At 31.4% G+C, this 17,312-nt stretch overlaps 1 protein-coding gene across 1 annotated transcript; it reads left to right on the top strand.

Moving 5' to 3' along the window:
• The first annotated feature begins 2,914 nt into the window (after nucleotides 1-2,914).
• Nucleotides 2,915-16,960, top strand: LOC132748229 (uncharacterized). The gene is made up of 16 exons (XM_060737793.1): nucleotides 2,915-3,295; nucleotides 4,402-4,605; nucleotides 5,894-6,042; nucleotides 6,452-6,582; nucleotides 8,064-8,193; nucleotides 8,796-8,864; nucleotides 9,534-9,649; nucleotides 9,959-10,040; nucleotides 10,505-10,672; nucleotides 11,114-11,200; nucleotides 11,932-12,026; nucleotides 12,257-12,358; nucleotides 14,032-14,092; nucleotides 15,046-15,110; nucleotides 16,191-16,366; nucleotides 16,519-16,960. The coding sequence occupies exons 2-16, from the start codon at nucleotides 4,521-4,523 to the stop codon at nucleotides 16,725-16,727; spliced, it is 1,725 nt and encodes a 574-aa protein (XP_060593776.1). The 5' UTR covers nucleotides 2,915-3,295; nucleotides 4,402-4,520; the 3' UTR covers nucleotides 16,728-16,960.
• The last annotated feature ends 352 nt before the right edge of the window (nucleotides 16,961-17,312 follow it).

Raw genomic sequence — 17,312 nt, 5'->3', positions numbered from 1 at the left:
TAAAACTATGTTACATATGGATATATTATAAAGCAAAATTCACCACCATTCAATCAAAAGGATCAAGTTAAAAAAAAACACAGACGTGTACGTTAATTCGTCGTGATATTATAACGAAACACGAGGCTATTTGATTTGTATGAGGGGGCAGGGTGTCGTAACCTCCGAGTATTAATGTGATTGCCGAGTGTTTATATGTTATTTCTCTTTTGTATCATAGTCAAAAATAGATAAATATTCCCTGTTGTCAAAATGTGAAACCCAAGAATAAAAAGTATCCAATGTATATGACTCTTCTATTTACAAATGTATATGCATTTCCCTGTCGTCACAATAAGTAAACCCCAGAAAACATGATCCAATCAACGAGGATACTCTACTTTGTTCCCTACATACGGTGCAGAAACTGGGGTGTGAGTAACATATACGTGCAATCCTTTTCACGCACTGTGTATGTTTTAACTCTGACACATTTTCAATAGAAAGGACTCCAAACTTTATATCCTCCATTGTGTTTTGCTACCCGACATTGTTGAAGTAAATATTGACTGATGTTGGAAGAATAGCCAATTTGCCTCGGTTAACCTAAAAAATCTTAAAACCATTCATTAAAGTAGACGCAAGGATGGCAATTTAAGATATTGTTAGTGTTATGTCTTAACTGTAAAACTATTTCACAATACCCAACAACGCAAAAATGCTCACTCCACTTAGTTAGTGTATAGGTACGAAATACCAATGATGGCTAAGTTAAACATATATAAATATACATAAGCGTTGTACTGGTCCGCAGATGAACTACAATCTTAAAATATAAATTACATATATGAGCATAGGCTATTGAGAAACTTCCAGGATGTGCTTTTTTGTTGTCGATTTCGATCCTTATATTATTATTCTTTGAAAGCACTGAAAAGGTCACAATGGGAATATGCTTCCTACGACAATGAATTAGTAGAAAAAACATCCATAACGTTAAAAATAATATTTTGCCCGAGAGTTTGTGAGACCCGTAGGTTTTTACCTTTAATGCACAAACGATCACAGCGTTTAAATAAAATATAGATTAATGCATACATTTTTAATGATTTTTTTTTCAATATATACAAGTAGTTCGTTTGCACTTGAATTTTGAACCTCATAGTAAGAGCGTTTCACTACAAAGGAATGACACGATTATCGCTTAAGAAAAATTTACATATTAACAGATTTTTTAAGGGGCCGCAATGCACGCTGACAGTCGAGTTATCTGCTCTTACTATACACTAACTATAACGCAAGTCTTGAAATTTGGGAGGAACCATAAACCCGATGAATGCGTTCAACATATTTTTTTAGGAATTGTAAAAAAGTTATATATTATTAGTTGTAAATATTTTTGGACAGGCTAATCGACCTTATTTAAACGGTTGTTTGCATATACATAACTCGAGTCGTTTTGGGCGATGCTTATTAAATTTCCTCATAAATTGACAGCAGCCATGTATAAAGTTTATATGAACGATGAAAAGCAACGTCATAAACGTGCATTATTATATACATAGAAAAATTGCCTTGCAGACTACTTTTTCGTTAAAATTAATGACACTGTATAATTCATATTATTTATTTTGTAGTCGCAATTAACTCGTGTTCTTAATTTCAGATTTTTCGCACTTCCAGAGTAATCACCTCTATTGTACAAACTGATCCAAAAACGAAAAGCGATTAAATGCTTTAAACACAAATTAGGCGTAAAATCGCTAAAAGAATCTATTTTATATAATTCGATATCTCAAAGACATTCGTGTTAGCCGCCATCGCCTATAAACATCTGCATACGGTTAATGTAAACAAACCCCATTCAATATGACACGTTAGGACCATGCCATGGTATCAAAGTAAAACAATGCGGTACTCTAAATTATAAAACGAACCTATTAAGATAGATGTTTTAAGGGCATCAGATGTTATGTTGCATGCAAATCATAGACAAAGCGTCAACAGACAATTAAATAAACAGGCAATATGTTGTAAGGCTAATTCAATACTGGAAGCACTTAAAATACCCCCGATGCAATATCCCCCCCCCCCAAAAAAAAAAAAACACACACACACACACAAAATAAGAAAAATAACAAAAAACAACAACAAAATCAAATCACAACTAAACAATCTTCAAAGATCGAAAATATAACGTCTCTTATTGCATGTATTGGCCTCCGAAAGGTACAAACAACGTCGATGTGACACTTACATAATTATTAAACTGTATAATTTAAACATTTTCAATAAAAATTTATATATTAATCTATATTTAATTTAAACTCTGTGATCGTTTGAGCAGTAAAAGTAAAAACCTATAGTATGCTATTCCGAGGATCCAAGGTTCGAGTCAGACTGCACATTATTCTCGCATTGTGACAATTATAGACTTTTTTTTAAATGGAGATATTTCAATCATTACTCATGGATAAAAATGTTGTCTTTAGTGAATAAAGTATGTGAGGGGTCAATTAGGAGGGTACTGTTTTTTAGGGAAACCTGATGATATTACAATGTAGAATTACGGTCTGAATGCAAGTGTTGTTTTGCTTTGAAAATTTTACATCATATCTCTAATTATTGTTGTACAACTAAATCCTGCCGTCTGTTGAGGCCTTACGTATCCGGATAATGGTGATCAGAAATAAACTTTAGGGCAAAAGATTATTTAAACATTATAGGAGTTTGTTCTAATAATTCATTGTAGTAGGGACGATATTCCAACCATTTTCAGTGCTTTCAAAGAAGGAAACTATAAGGATCGAGATCGGCAACAAAAAAGCACATCCTGGAAGTTTCTCAATAGCCTATGCTAATATATGTCATTTAATATAAACTGCAGTGTTGAAATGTGTAGTTCATCTGAGGACAAGTACAGAGCTTTATACATTTTATATGTTTAACTAAGTCATCATTGGTATTTCGTACCTATACACTAACTACGTGGAGTGAGCATAATTGCGTTGTTTGGATTTTGTGTCTTTAATCTTGTGTTATAGATTTACAGTTTAGAGATATCACTAACAACATCTTCAAATTCCATCCTTGTGTCTACTTTAATGAACTGTATTAAGTTATTTAGGACTACACTGCCAAGGCAAATTGGGTATTCTTCCATCATCAGACAACATTTTACTTCAACGGTGTCGGATAACAAAACATAATGGAGGATATAAAATAATTGTACCATAGTTTGGAGTCATTTCCCTTGAAAATGTGTCAGAGTTAAGTCGTATACGAATACATGCACAGTGCGTAAACTTGAGTGAAGGTATATGTTACCCACACCCCAGTTACCACATCGTATGTAGGAAATTTAAATAGAGCATGCTCGTTGATTGGATCATGTTTTTGGGGCGACAGGGAAATGCATATAAATAGAAAAGTCATATACATTTGATACTTTTTCTCGGATTTCCTATTGTGACGACAGGGAACGTGGTTTTTAATTTTGTCTATGATATAAAAGACAAATTGCATCAACACACTCGGCAATCTGATTTATACTGTTGGGCTACACCCCATCGTAAAATGCAGATAGCCTCGTGTTTCGATTTTCGTTCTATTACTAATATTTTCTTCACAATTGATACAAACACATAAACTATTAATTCTTTGCTATTGTTCCCATGTAATTAAAAGGCTCTATTGTGAACAAAGCCTCTATATTTATATCTATCAGTTGTTTTTATATCGAAATTACAAATTTCGAGAAAAAGGCAGTCATTTCTCCTAGCAATGTTTGTGAAGCAGACATAGAGTGAGTGAGTGAGTAACGTTAAAATATCGCGAACGTACACGTCTGTTTTTTTAACTTTATCCTTTTCATTGATGGAGTTTAATGTTGCCTCATGAGATATCCATATTACATATGTAACATATCGTTTTACTTTACATCATTCCTAACCTCATAATGGAAATGATAAACGTTTTTTATATGGAAATAATAAACGTTTATAAAATGTCTTGTGATGTACAGTTTTAAAAATATGAACTTATATACTGTATGACTAACTAGTACATTTTTTCAAGAAATATGGTAACATCAGAGTTTTATACATATATTTCAGAAAAAAGCATGCAATCTAAGTGAAAGTTGTGTTGTTCTGTGTCGCGGTTAACAATTGCAAGTTTAACAATGTGTAAATAATTGAACTTCATAATTTGTGAGACCAATTACTGATTAATGATATGTAATAACCTGAAATCGTTTTCTGTTTCTAGTTTTATTATGCGATATATTGATTAAATATTTAGCATGCAAGTACTCGCATAAGTACAAAATTGTGTGAATAATTTGTTATTTATGTTAAGTAATAATCTGAAATCGTTTTCTGTTTCTGGTTTTATTATGCGATATATTGATTCAATTTTTAGCATGCAAGTACTCGCATAAGTAAAAAAACAAAAACAAAAACAGTGGATAGACAAGATAAAGGCAACTGCGATTTTAATTAGATGTTGTGAGCCTACATAAAGAGAAGAATAAGTGAAACATGGGTGTGGATGATATAATACGGAATAATGTGATTTTAATGGTTTTCTGTCTGACTATTTCTATGGCAGAAATTGAAGTTACAGGTGCGTATAATATGTTTGTTACATCATTCTACTATTTTATGCAGAGTCTTACCCGTTGAACAATTATTTCGTGCGTACGCCATTCTCTTTTAAGGCAGTTAACTACCATACTTGTTTTATACAAAATTTTTGGAAGTCTTCTTTTTTCAAATCATAACAATGACTTTTGCAGAAGATATATAGCTTCAAACACTTTAAGCCCTACAATGTTTGATAAGTCTTACTAGTATTCAAGTGTATAAACAAACAAAAAATACAATAACAAAAACTTGTGCTCTCTTCGTTTTTGGTTCGGTGTCCTCTGGGTACCCTGCTGTTGTGGCTAGGTTGTATCGGGGCTGCGTTCTGTGAACGTCGCCTTTGCCTTGTTGACCTTTGTTCTCATTTGATAAAGACTTTGTGACGCAAACCAAAAGTGTGACGGGTTTGCGAAGCAGAATCCATCAGAACGCATACAAAAAAAGACGTTTCTTATGAATCGTAGAGTTGTTAATTTGGTTCATCTGGTTCTTTTTTTAAAACCAAAAGCCTTTTTAAGTAGCAAATGTTTAACTCTATATATGTTTACTCATACCTGATATTATATAAAATCAGAACATCAAAGAAATTATTGCATTTAGATTTAAAACGGTATTAATAATTTATTATATGTTATGTATTCTTATTCTCTTTTATACGATACAATTTTGATTTATTAACTATTTTTCGTGCTGTCTGTTGACGTTTTCAACAAAGACGAACAAAACTACACGGTATTAGAGAGGAAATAACCATTGTTGTCAAAGTGAAAAAACAATAACTTTTCAGTTCTTTCTTCTTGAAATATTTGAAAAATTATTCATTTACAAATGACATGATGTTTAACTTAATTGAATCAATGTGACGCTGACGTGTGATTGAGTTCGATATGTTTGATGCATTCTTAAAACTATTCCTAAACAATATATTTCCGATACCATTCACTAAAAACTGATTAAATAATTTTGTGTGGCATATGTATAAAAGTCCAAGTCCACCCCTTCGTGCTTTATATCAGGTATTTAGGAGAACCTCGATAGAACTTCACATTCCTGCTAAATAAATAAATGTCATAAGACGGAATTCAAAATAATCTCTGACAAATTGTTGAATCAATAAATAAACAGAAGATATATGGCTTTATATACTATAAACTCTATAATATATGACAAACATTACAAAAACACTGTCGGAATTAAGAATACCGATTCTATTTACATGACCAAATATGATATGAATCAATTTATAGAAAATAATTTCTTACTTCTAGCTGATGCCGGCGAGTCTTTGTTATCCCTCCAGAATGATTTCTGGGACTGGCGGATGAGAATTAACCCCACATCTTCGACCCATGATGGCATGTACAAATATAATAATCTGATGGAGGAATACAGTCTAGAAGAATTCCACACAAAAAGGGTTCGTTGATATGCGGTTTATTAAAACAAATAAAACACAAAACTGCCATACCTGAGTCTCATTCAAAAGTATGAACATGGCGGCATGGCCGATTTGTTAACATGTTGAACTTTTATTCTACTGATTGCTAGCTACATGGGTTCAAAGCCTGTCAGGGACAAACCGTTGCTTTCTTGAGCAAGAAACTTTACACTTATCACTAAATACTGATTGGTCCAAAATTGTGTTTATAAGCTTATAGCTGCCTACACAATCGAAGTAAAATAAATTCTGTATAAAGTATGGAAAACGCAATATGTTTGGTTAAGATGTGATCGGATAAAATATCTACTGTAGATAAAACAAACATTCGTACTGTCTCATATTTTAATTTTTTAACATTATAAAGTGACATCTTAATTTCTTTCAGAATAAGACACTAGACTTTCTCGCCCGACTATATGAAATTGAACAAGACGACCTTGACATCCATGAAAAGGTCAACTTTGACATTTTAAAGGACACACTCGAGACTTTCATCGAAGGAAATTTATGGGCAGAGTAAGTGGAGTAAAATGAGCTTATTTATTACTTACAGACTGTTTGATAAAAAATTTGTCGACGCTTCCCATAATTATGATAGTTAAAGGCACATCATGCCTCAGAAACGATATATTTTTACTTATTAACCTGAATTCTATAATTATATCGTATAAATAATTGTTTTAGAACACCTTATATGCTTGTAACATGAAGAAATAGCGATAAATATGAAAATAATTGTCATAAAAGTAGAAAAATGTAAACAAAATTGAGTTTTGACTGCCATGCAAAACGCTTAATCACTATAACTATTGTTATTAACTATTGTTATTTCTAAAAAGCAACAGACGCCAAAGATGCTTCAGGTAACTGGCCAATAAGCTACTTTCTTGAAACTATTGAAGAATACCAAAATAGAAAGCTTTTGATAAATAAAAATAACACGTTCCTCGGACATAACAGGCCTTTAAAGGGAATTGGTCCATAAGTGAAGATCTTTGATGCCATAAATAATCAGGTTTTAAGTATTATGTAACAAACGTGACAGTTACAACAAATCAAGAAATGATTATATATATGCATGTTTTGGTAAATTGGTAAATATAAAATGCATGTAATTGTTCATACTTTATCACTTAGAGCTCTATCAAGATATTCTGCACATATTTAAGATTAAGAGTATCCATATGACATAGTTCTATTGTTTTTATCAATATTTTGAAATCCTTATGTAAATGTACTCCTTGCAGACCAATCCACTTTAATGGAATTGAATCATTTATATACTAGGAAATAAAGTCATCATAATGGTAGAACATTTCGCAATACACTTGTATGGCAGCAGGATTACACTTTGTTAGGTCGGGTCGTCTGGAAAACACAGTTTTCTAAGTCTTTTTTTTAAATTTAAAATCAAACCAACATTCGACAACATTTTCTACGTTTCGTAAGCTACTTTGAAGGCTTCCTCGCATTAACGAATCCGGAGTCCCTCTAGAAATTCACAAATCACAAATACATCGATGATGGGAAATCAGGACTGTGGTTTCAATTCAACGGGCACGGATACCATATTGTTAAGGCCTGATTAATTTGTACATATCGACTTACTCCTTTAAATAAAGTCAAATGACGGTTCTAAATTGTATTACACTGCATACACAGCATTGTCATTTTTAACAAAATATTCAAGTATCATTGTTTTATTTCACCGACAAAAATAAATTGATTTATTGCACCACAAAGTATGCACTTAAAGAAAAGCGATCGATCTTTTTAAGTAGCCAGATTTAAAGTCTTAAAAGACCATAATTATGTATTTCAGAGTATTTAAAAAGAACGAAAATATGAAAACATTATCAACCATATTCCTTTTCGCAATTCATTTGAAAATGAGTATTTTTGTCAGTAATCTGGATAAGACTGGTAATTCTTACTAAAATGCTTAATGTTATTATGTGTTTTAGTTTGTTTATAATATATTTCAATGATGGCTACAGATATGGTGCCTTAAGTCCTATAAGCTTTATTTCTGGCATTCAAATTTTCCGTGGACCTACTTTCGCCCCTAGTGCAACACGTGGGGACTTTGAAAACTACATCGCGAGACTATATGCTGTACAAAAGCAGGTATTATTATAGCATCGATTCTTGTAGGATAATGACCCAGATTTATTACATGTATTTTCGGTGAATAATAAAAAATATTCAGTAAAAAATATATAAAACCTGATATTTCACTGTTGAGCATTTAAGCTCGTTACGTTGTTTCAGTGAAATACCAGCGTTCAAAGAACTGGAAACCAACTAAATGGCGTAACGTTGTGAATGGCGTCATGTTGTATTTTTATTTGGCGCACTTTTCATTTAGTATTTTATTTAGATTAAAATGTCTTGATAAACGTTTCTTTGCAAAGAAAAAAAAAAGATAATTAGTTTAGTGTAATATCTGAATATATTTCACCTCGTGAACACCGAAAGTTAATATTTTAGTCATGGCTGCCGACCGTAGCCTTGTATGTACTCGTGGATATAATCATTGCCGATGTCAGAGAAATACTCAATTGATGACATTATAATCATTTTATATTCATTGGTCTTAGTTTGTCTTTATTCTTTATTTTTAATTATTCCCACCAAATATTTGAAATGAATTAGTACATAGTTTGAAAACAATCATAACAGACCTTGATTGGGTCTTAAACTCGATTTTTTGTACTTTTTGTCCACAGGTTGATGGAATTAAAAGTCTTGGTCGTCGCGCAATTTCATTGAACAGAACATTGCACCAGGTGTCGATGGTAATCATTTCAAATATACATTGGTCCTCCTATTAATTACATTTTTTTTTCATTGTTAACAAGCTTACTGAATTATGTTTGAATTTTCCTAGATTCATTTTCTTCTTTTACCTTTTATAATATCATCACACGGTTATACAATCATCGTCTTTTTTCTTATGAATATAGATTCATCAATGACTGATATTTGTAATGAAGAAGCATACCTTATGTATTACTATGGCTTAATTTTTATAATTTATGATATTATTAATCTACTTTTCAATATTAGACACGTTTTCACTTCAAATGTAAGACTAATGTGAAGTTCACTACGACATTATGAACATTAATCAATGCCATTATGCAAAAGTACGGCCTTTATGAGAAAACTCGGCTATTATGAGATTGGAGAATTTTGATTGGCTCTCCAGCTCGGCGATGATGAATCTGCCTCTCATGTTAATATGTCAGTATTCTGTCCAATAACAATGTCATTGTGAAAGCACATAATTTTTAACATTATATACATGTTTAAATGTTTGTCAATGTTACGTAACTCTGTACGAGCCTCATATTTAGTTTTGGTCTGATCTAAACTTGCCTCTGTCAGTATGTATACAAAATAGTTATACAGAAACATTATTTGTTGCATGTTGCAAGTAAGTACACCATCTTACTTCATTTCAGACTAAAGTTCCAGAGCAAATTGACCAAAAGATTTTCGACCGACCTGAAAGTTCATCCTATTATAGTCCATTTGGAGACTTTCTAGACAATTCACACATTACAAATGACTCTGATCGGTAGAACGTTTTTCTTTTTACAAAAAAACAACACATTATAATGATATTATTCTTTTCTTTAAAAGGTCGTCGTGCAATGGAACATGGATAAACGTTTTAGTAAAGATCGCCTTTAAATCAACTTTTTCCGTTTTGTTCAGTTTTGTCAGAGATTAAGTAATAAATTTAACATATTAAGAAAGAAAACGGCCGATGTTACAAAATACTTGTTTTGCCTTGCTTCATGTATAACTGCCAACAATTTTCAGATAAATTACCTTATCGTATGTATTAACCGTATAGTGTTACTATTATGTTTAATAATTTCAGAGCATATATAAGGAACAGAGGAAAGGAGGCAGTGTTAGCTTATATGAATGCCTTTAGAGATCTCAAGCACTTCATTGTCAATGTAATTACATCTTTGACACAAAATGTTGAAACCCCCCGTTAAGAGGCCTCATTTGAAAAATTCTGATAAGGTTCAATACTTCGAGCGGCTTAATTGAAAAGCGTGAACGGTTACTGTAAATTAAATGAGAGACAAACGCAAGTTGAAAATCAAGAATACTTGTGATAAGAATATTTTAATATTTATAAATCTCGTACCACAATATCTATATACTTAACCATAACGTAAACTTATTACTCTTCAGGGATGTCAGTCCGGACTACATTCGTTTATAATACGGATTTTTTTCGGGTCGACTTTGTGCAGTATATATTATCATAGACAATTATATAGAGGAATATAATGATATGATATCCCGATAGCAATTCCTGGAAATCAATAAACAAATGACATTTATATGTTCATCTTTTACTTTAAAGACAATAGATCTATAAACATTATACAAAATTATTGTTTTCTTACAGGAATACATGCCAAATACCCGAAAGGAATACGGTGTTTATGCATGGGATCCTTCAAACGAATACTACAAAGCTTGTTTAAAATGGCATCTATCTTTTGACATGACACCAGCAGATGTCCATGATGTTGGTCTGCAGGAAGTGGATCGTATAACAAAGGAAATGCAGAAGGTAATGAATGAAATTTTGATAGAGCTTTTGATATTGTATCGGCTTTGAAGCAATGTCTTATTTTAATAGGAACATTACTAGAGAGCCTTGAAAATCCCAAGACAGAAATTCACTGATTTGAATTGATATCGTATGTATGAAAATTGATTTCTTTACATTATTATATTCATAATTCTTAACAATAAAAACATTGAAATCAATGGAAATCTGAGCCAGATAAAATAATTCAAGATATTGTGATGACAACCTCAGTTAGCAAAAGGCTAATAAATATTGTCTAAATCGGAAAAAAATTATATATCGAAAAGAAGGTTCTTTATAAAGCAAATGCACGATTTCATATTTCAGTACGTATATGATACAAAAAAAACAGTTATTATTCCGAAACAAATATAAAAGATTTAAGTTCTCAAGATTAATATAATTACTCATTTTATTAAGATTATGAGTAGTCTTGGCTTTGAAGGAACTGTCGCAGCTTTCTTTGCGAGTTTGGAAGATGATTCAAGGTTTTACACAAACGACACGGTATGATTTTATTCTTACAATAGATTTACTCCGAAGTTTTGAATATATGTGTTGTCCTGGCTAATCCGGGGTTGAAACAACTCTTACAACTACAGCAACGAAAATAAGAGTAACGGGTTGGCTAATCTATTGTGACCGGTAGGGCACAGTGACACTATAACAGTAAAAGTTTGTTTTTATCGGCATATAAGCTTGGGAAAAAAACACCACATCAATTGATTTTATATATTTATTATATCCGAACCGTTAGGTAATCAATCATTAAAAGTCCATTCTTCATATATGCCTAACACATTGTCATTCATTGGAATGGGTGAATAATGGTTAACTTTAAAGAATGTAGGTTTATATAACTGATTATAACGCCCTACACTAATGAATATCTAAGAGAATGAACTGACATACAATAAAAAATGTATATCTGCATCATGCTGCTAGTATGTTATTCTTCAAATATATTGTATACAAATATAGGCTTATGATGAACAAAGTAATTTGTGATTTTAGGGCTATGGCTAAGTGCTTTACCTTAATAAATATAATATTTGGAATTTTATTTTAGAGTTATTGCGTACGACGAGATATGTCATTATATTTTAAGTATATTAAACTAACTAAATGCGATTTGCTTGGCAAAAAGTAAAAAAACAATAGATATGACATGTTTCTTTCCTTATCATTGCCAGGCATGTTTTCTATAATATTTGTGCGATTTTTATCTCTTATTTCAGGCCAAAATCTTGAAAGCATACAATGATAATGTGTTCAAAAGAATAAATCCGGCTCTAGAAAACTATTTTAGAGATATTCCAGATATTCCTTTAAAGTACGAGTTTTTTTTCCATACCGATTTAAATACAAATTTCATCATGAGATAGTTTGTTAATGATATTTTAACTGGTAAATAAGTGTATTGATAAAGAATGATTTACCCCTTTAGGGAGGGATGAAAATTTGTAAAAGTCTCAAAAATGTCAGGACTACGCGTATTTAAGCATAACGTTAATATAATTGTAGGTTTGAACTGAACTGTTAATGGAGTCTGTTAAATTTTAGCATAAAAGCAGCGTCGTATGATGGACTGGGTGGTGGTTATTCGTTAGCATCAGAAACTTCTCCTGGAGTATTTCATATCAACTTGTTTAGACCTCTGGAAGTGTAAGTATATCACTGATACTGTTAGACTGTATTAATTATCATGAACATTTTATCACTTATTATCTAATTCGCTTGCTCAAACGACAATAAATTATTTATTCTCTTTAAAAGCTATTAAGCATAATTAACAACGAGACTTAATTAGGATTGGCCAATGGCATTGCTTTTATCATATTGAAAATTACAGGAATAAATTCAAACATAAATCATGAAATGAACTTTGCCTCTTCTCACTCCATACTTGAATGAAAGCATCACTTGTTAAACATATTATATAAATATACACATGGGTTTGTGGATAACAGTAAAAATATCATCCCGAGTAAAATACTGTTACCCGAGGCGTAGCCGAGGGTAACAGTATTTTTACGAGAGTTTTTTTACTGTTACTCACAAACCCATGTGTTATTTATTTTATTACCCCGAACAAAAATACTGTGATGATGTGAAATTGTCAACTAAATCTAACTGTAACAAAAATAAACCAAGAGTAACAATAACTAAACTGTCCTTACCTTTTAAGTTTTAAGTGTACTTAAGGACTACTTTAGAAGTTTTCTTTTTCTTTTATTCTTTAAGCAAGTGATGATATCTACAAATCATAAACATACAATAAGCTAGGTTTTATTTAGGAAACAAAACACTAACCCATTTACACGGTTATGATCTGTGAAATCTGATCCTTCTGTTTCCAGAATATTCTTAGAATGGTTTTTGACAAAATAACGATGATATCCTATGTCTGTCCACCATATCTGTAACGTTTCACTGATTAAAATTGTAAAATAATCCTTTGATGCATGCTTAAATCGTCTGCATGTTCCAGTTTGACACATAATTATTTACATTGCAATTACGTCCGTTGAAAACGGATGTTCACTTTATGACTATTCAACAAAAAGATATTTTATACGCGAAAAGCACACCAGGTTGCAAACAACTAAATTTTATGAGTGTCATAGTGACTCCAGAGAAGAAATTGGTGTCTTATCGGGGTTTAACTTTGAAAATAAGAATGAATCGAGAAAAAATGGCGGCCATTTTATTTCATTTTATTTAGAAAATAGACCACGTGACTAGATTTTACACTGTTAAAAAATACTGTTACCTATGTAACAGTACAAAATTCTTAGCCACGTGGTACATTTGCATTTAACAGAAAAAAAACTCCCAGAGGCCTATGGGAAATTAGCATTACGAAAAAAGTGAAGGGTAATAACACAGAATGTATTTCCAACGAAATGAGTTTCTTCCTTACAAAAAAAAATGAAAAAAGATCCCAGTTAAAAACTGAAGGTGGGGGGTGGGATAAAAAATAAATTAAAAATAAAATAGAAAAAAGCAATGCAAAATCGATGATTTGAAGCTTTTCGTACTTTATAAAAAATTTGATCGCTTTTTTTGATGCATGAAATCTCGGTAAGACATTTTCCCAATTTTTACCATATTAAAACAGTCCAAAAATAATAAAATTTTTGTTCTAAAAATATTATTTTAAATACTGAATTTTCTTTCAATCAAATAAATGTCTTCTTTCTCACAAAATGACATTAGATTATTAGAACTCGATAATCTTTGAAATTCATTATTCATTAATTTGTTCTTTTATTTACCGAACCAATTGTCGTTTATTTCCATTATTTTATTTTGTTTTGCTTTATTTTGCATGTAAGACCTTTGTTTGAAACAATGGTATTGTCTTTGCACGAAGCAAATCCTGGGCATCACTTACAGGTAGCGTACCATCATACCCCTCGTGTGAATTTAATCTTAACATGACCTTATTAACAAAAGAAATCAACATAAAATATATTTAACTAATTTTTTATCTAACTGTGTCTGTTATATAAACGTATATCTTAGGCACTTTCATAAATTTTAGTACTGATATTGATCATTGAACACTTATCCAAAAATTGTTTGTGGCGTTGTAAAATATCATCCTCATAATATATTTGATAACGCTGATTGTATTAACAATCTTTTCATTGAAATATTTTTTTTAAATAAACAGTTGTACTAGTTTTATAAACATTAATCGTTTAAAAGTGGAATTTAGTGTTTGAATAAAGAAATATCAACGATTCCATAATTATTAAATATCGAATATGATGTACATTACTAAAATAAATTAACATGTAAATGAATGCCTTTCAGAACAGTTTTTCCCTTGAGAGCAATCTTCCAGATTTTAGAAAAAAAGTCCTATTTTGTCTTCGTCAGACTTCCAAACTGGTTCCCGATCTACTCCGCGTATATGGAGCGTAAAAATCTGAAAGAAACTTTGCGTGTCACGTTTATTTGTAAAATTTACAGTGGAGTTCTTAACATTGAAAATGTTAGTTGCACTTGTAAACAACTTTTATATCGCGATCGATAATTATCAATTAAAACATCTACGGACCTGTGATTTCTATGCACTTTTTGTCAAATAGATGAAAACTAAATAATTGTTAGGAGCAATGTGGCATATGAATTTTTAAAATAAAAGGCGCTTCAATCTGTTATATTTTCCTAGGTAAGCCATCTCATGTTAGATAACTCATCTAAGACTGTCGATTTACACTGAAATATCTAAATACGTAGTTCAAACTAAGACTATGAATAAGGCAAATAACAACTTCACCAGATTTCTGCGAACCACAGGCATTGGTCCATAATAACATAATGACTATCGTACATTTCAGGGATGGGGACTTTATTCAGAGTATCTTGGTGAAGAGATGGGAATGTACAAAGACGGATACGAAATGTAAACTTTTTAATATTGTATTATTTGTACAATTATGCAATCTGTAAAGGGGCACGACCTTACGGAATGTCGAAGGTTCTACTCAGTTTCGTGCCTTAAATAATACACGGAAGAGCATCTGAGGTCTTGCTCCACAAGTAAAGCTGGAATGTCGCCATATGACATATATTGCGACTGAAAACTCAACTGAAAAAGACACAAGTAACTGATATACATCTACCAGTATCTTTCGATGTTGCCATCAATAAGATACAAATAGGTGAAAGTTTTACTGTATTTACACAAGAGCAGCATTACCTGAAGTATTAGTATTTTATGACCATCTTTATTTATTTAAGTAGATAAGATAAAAATTCAAATTTAAGAAAAATTTACTTTTAGCAAACGGTTCGTTGGAAAAAAATGGGATTGTTTTAAAAAATTAAATTTTCAATCTGTGTTAATGAAAATTCAGATTTTTTGAATCGATGTGCAAAAATTATTTTAAAAAAATAAGCTAATTTTAGATTTAAACAGCTGTCTTATTCGATCTTAAAAATTTTTAAAATTAAAATACATCATTATAAAAAAATAAACTATGCATAAATTTCGGATTGTATTTTAGGTCAGTTTTTAAATGGAAAAAAATCAAAATGCTTAAAAATTATTAATAAAAAAGTTTTTTTTGGTGGTCGTTATTTTAAAATTTGCGGTTCTCGCCCGTTGTTGAAAGGCGCTTATTGAGGTTTGTCATTGAAGTTTTTATTTCTTCTACATAATGTTTATCTCCCGTTAAATTATCACACTCATTCTTGAAGCACGTTTGGCAATGATATTCTGTCAGAATTTTGATTTCTTTGCTTGTGATATATATGGAGCACAGGTATTTATACATTCTTCATACTTAACGCATACAACTAGCCTCACCCAGCTGTACTATGGTCTTTTGTTTTGAACCATTTTTGAATTGTTTGCTTTAATTGAATTGTTTATTTTTCTTCTAAACTAATAGTTGTAGTTCTTACATACTTATTCTTAATCCGTTTATCTTGCTTTCGTTTTTATTGAAATATTAGAAAATTTTATTATTATTGATTTTTATTATAGATGGTCTCGAGAAGAAGCTATTCTATATCTTCAAAATCATACCGCATTGGCTGATGGGAGTGCAGCCAATGAAATTGATCGTTACATAACATGGCCAGGTCAAGCGTGTGCTTACAAACTCGGTGAGATAAAAATAAAAGAGCTTAGACAGAAAGCTGAAAAAGAATTAGGTAAGTCTTACGCAGTAATGTTTAGAAATGAAACATTCAAGCATTTTTTTTCTCAAATGATTTTACTTCAATATCAAATGGACGCATTCTTTTTAAATGAATTTAAATGTCGCCTTTTTATCATGATTTTGAATTTTGTCTTACGATTCCAGGAGACAAATTCGACCTTAAAGAATTTCATTACCAAATACTGGCAAATGGAGGGATGCCTATGAGTGTGCTAGAGAGAATCGTTAACAGTTGGATAGACACAACAAAGCAGTCTAAACCTACAAGCGGCAGTCCTTGTATTGTATACGGACACACACTAATTCCCGTCTATAGTTTAATAAGCATACTTATTGCAATTGTTTCAATATAAGATTTAAACAAAAATATGCATAGCATAATAGACAGATACAGAAATATATATAATGACACGAGGGTTGTCCAAAAAGTCCGTTACGAATTTTTTAGACACTTCCTTTTTAACGTCAGTACATAAAATATCTCATATATAATCTACATTTTATCTTATATCATATCAAGTCAGATTCCAAACATCTTCTCCAATATCTTTAAATTCTCATTATTAAAGGCACGTCAAATAACCTGCATATTGTTACGAAATGTTTGAATACGTTTATGCATTGTGGTTGATTTGCGTCATATCGTATTTTCGCTCTGCCGGGACGGAGAGACAAAAACAATTACGAAAACGAAAAGGCGAAAATACGATAAAGTAATCACTCTAATTTGTCGTATTTTTCATGATTTCATCTGGCGTCCCACGAAGCAAGGGGCGAAAGCACGCAATTACGCCTGGCGCCTCGAGTGGACACTGTCTCGTATTTTCATATTCATTTTCATGTTGTTTTTTTTTGTTGTTGTTGTTTTTGTTTTTTTTTGTTTTATTTTGTTGTTGTTTTGTCTGGCGCCTGGTGGAGCAAAATTGCAGCATGGCACA

Source organism: Ruditapes philippinarum, unplaced genomic scaffold, assembly GCF_026571515.1.
Source record: "Ruditapes philippinarum isolate M1 unplaced genomic scaffold, ASM2657151v2 ctg353_1_1_1_1, whole genome shotgun sequence".
Classification (NCBI taxonomy): domain Eukaryota; kingdom Metazoa; phylum Mollusca; class Bivalvia; order Venerida; family Veneridae; genus Ruditapes; species Ruditapes philippinarum.
This window is presented reverse-complemented; position numbering and strand designations above follow the sequence as displayed.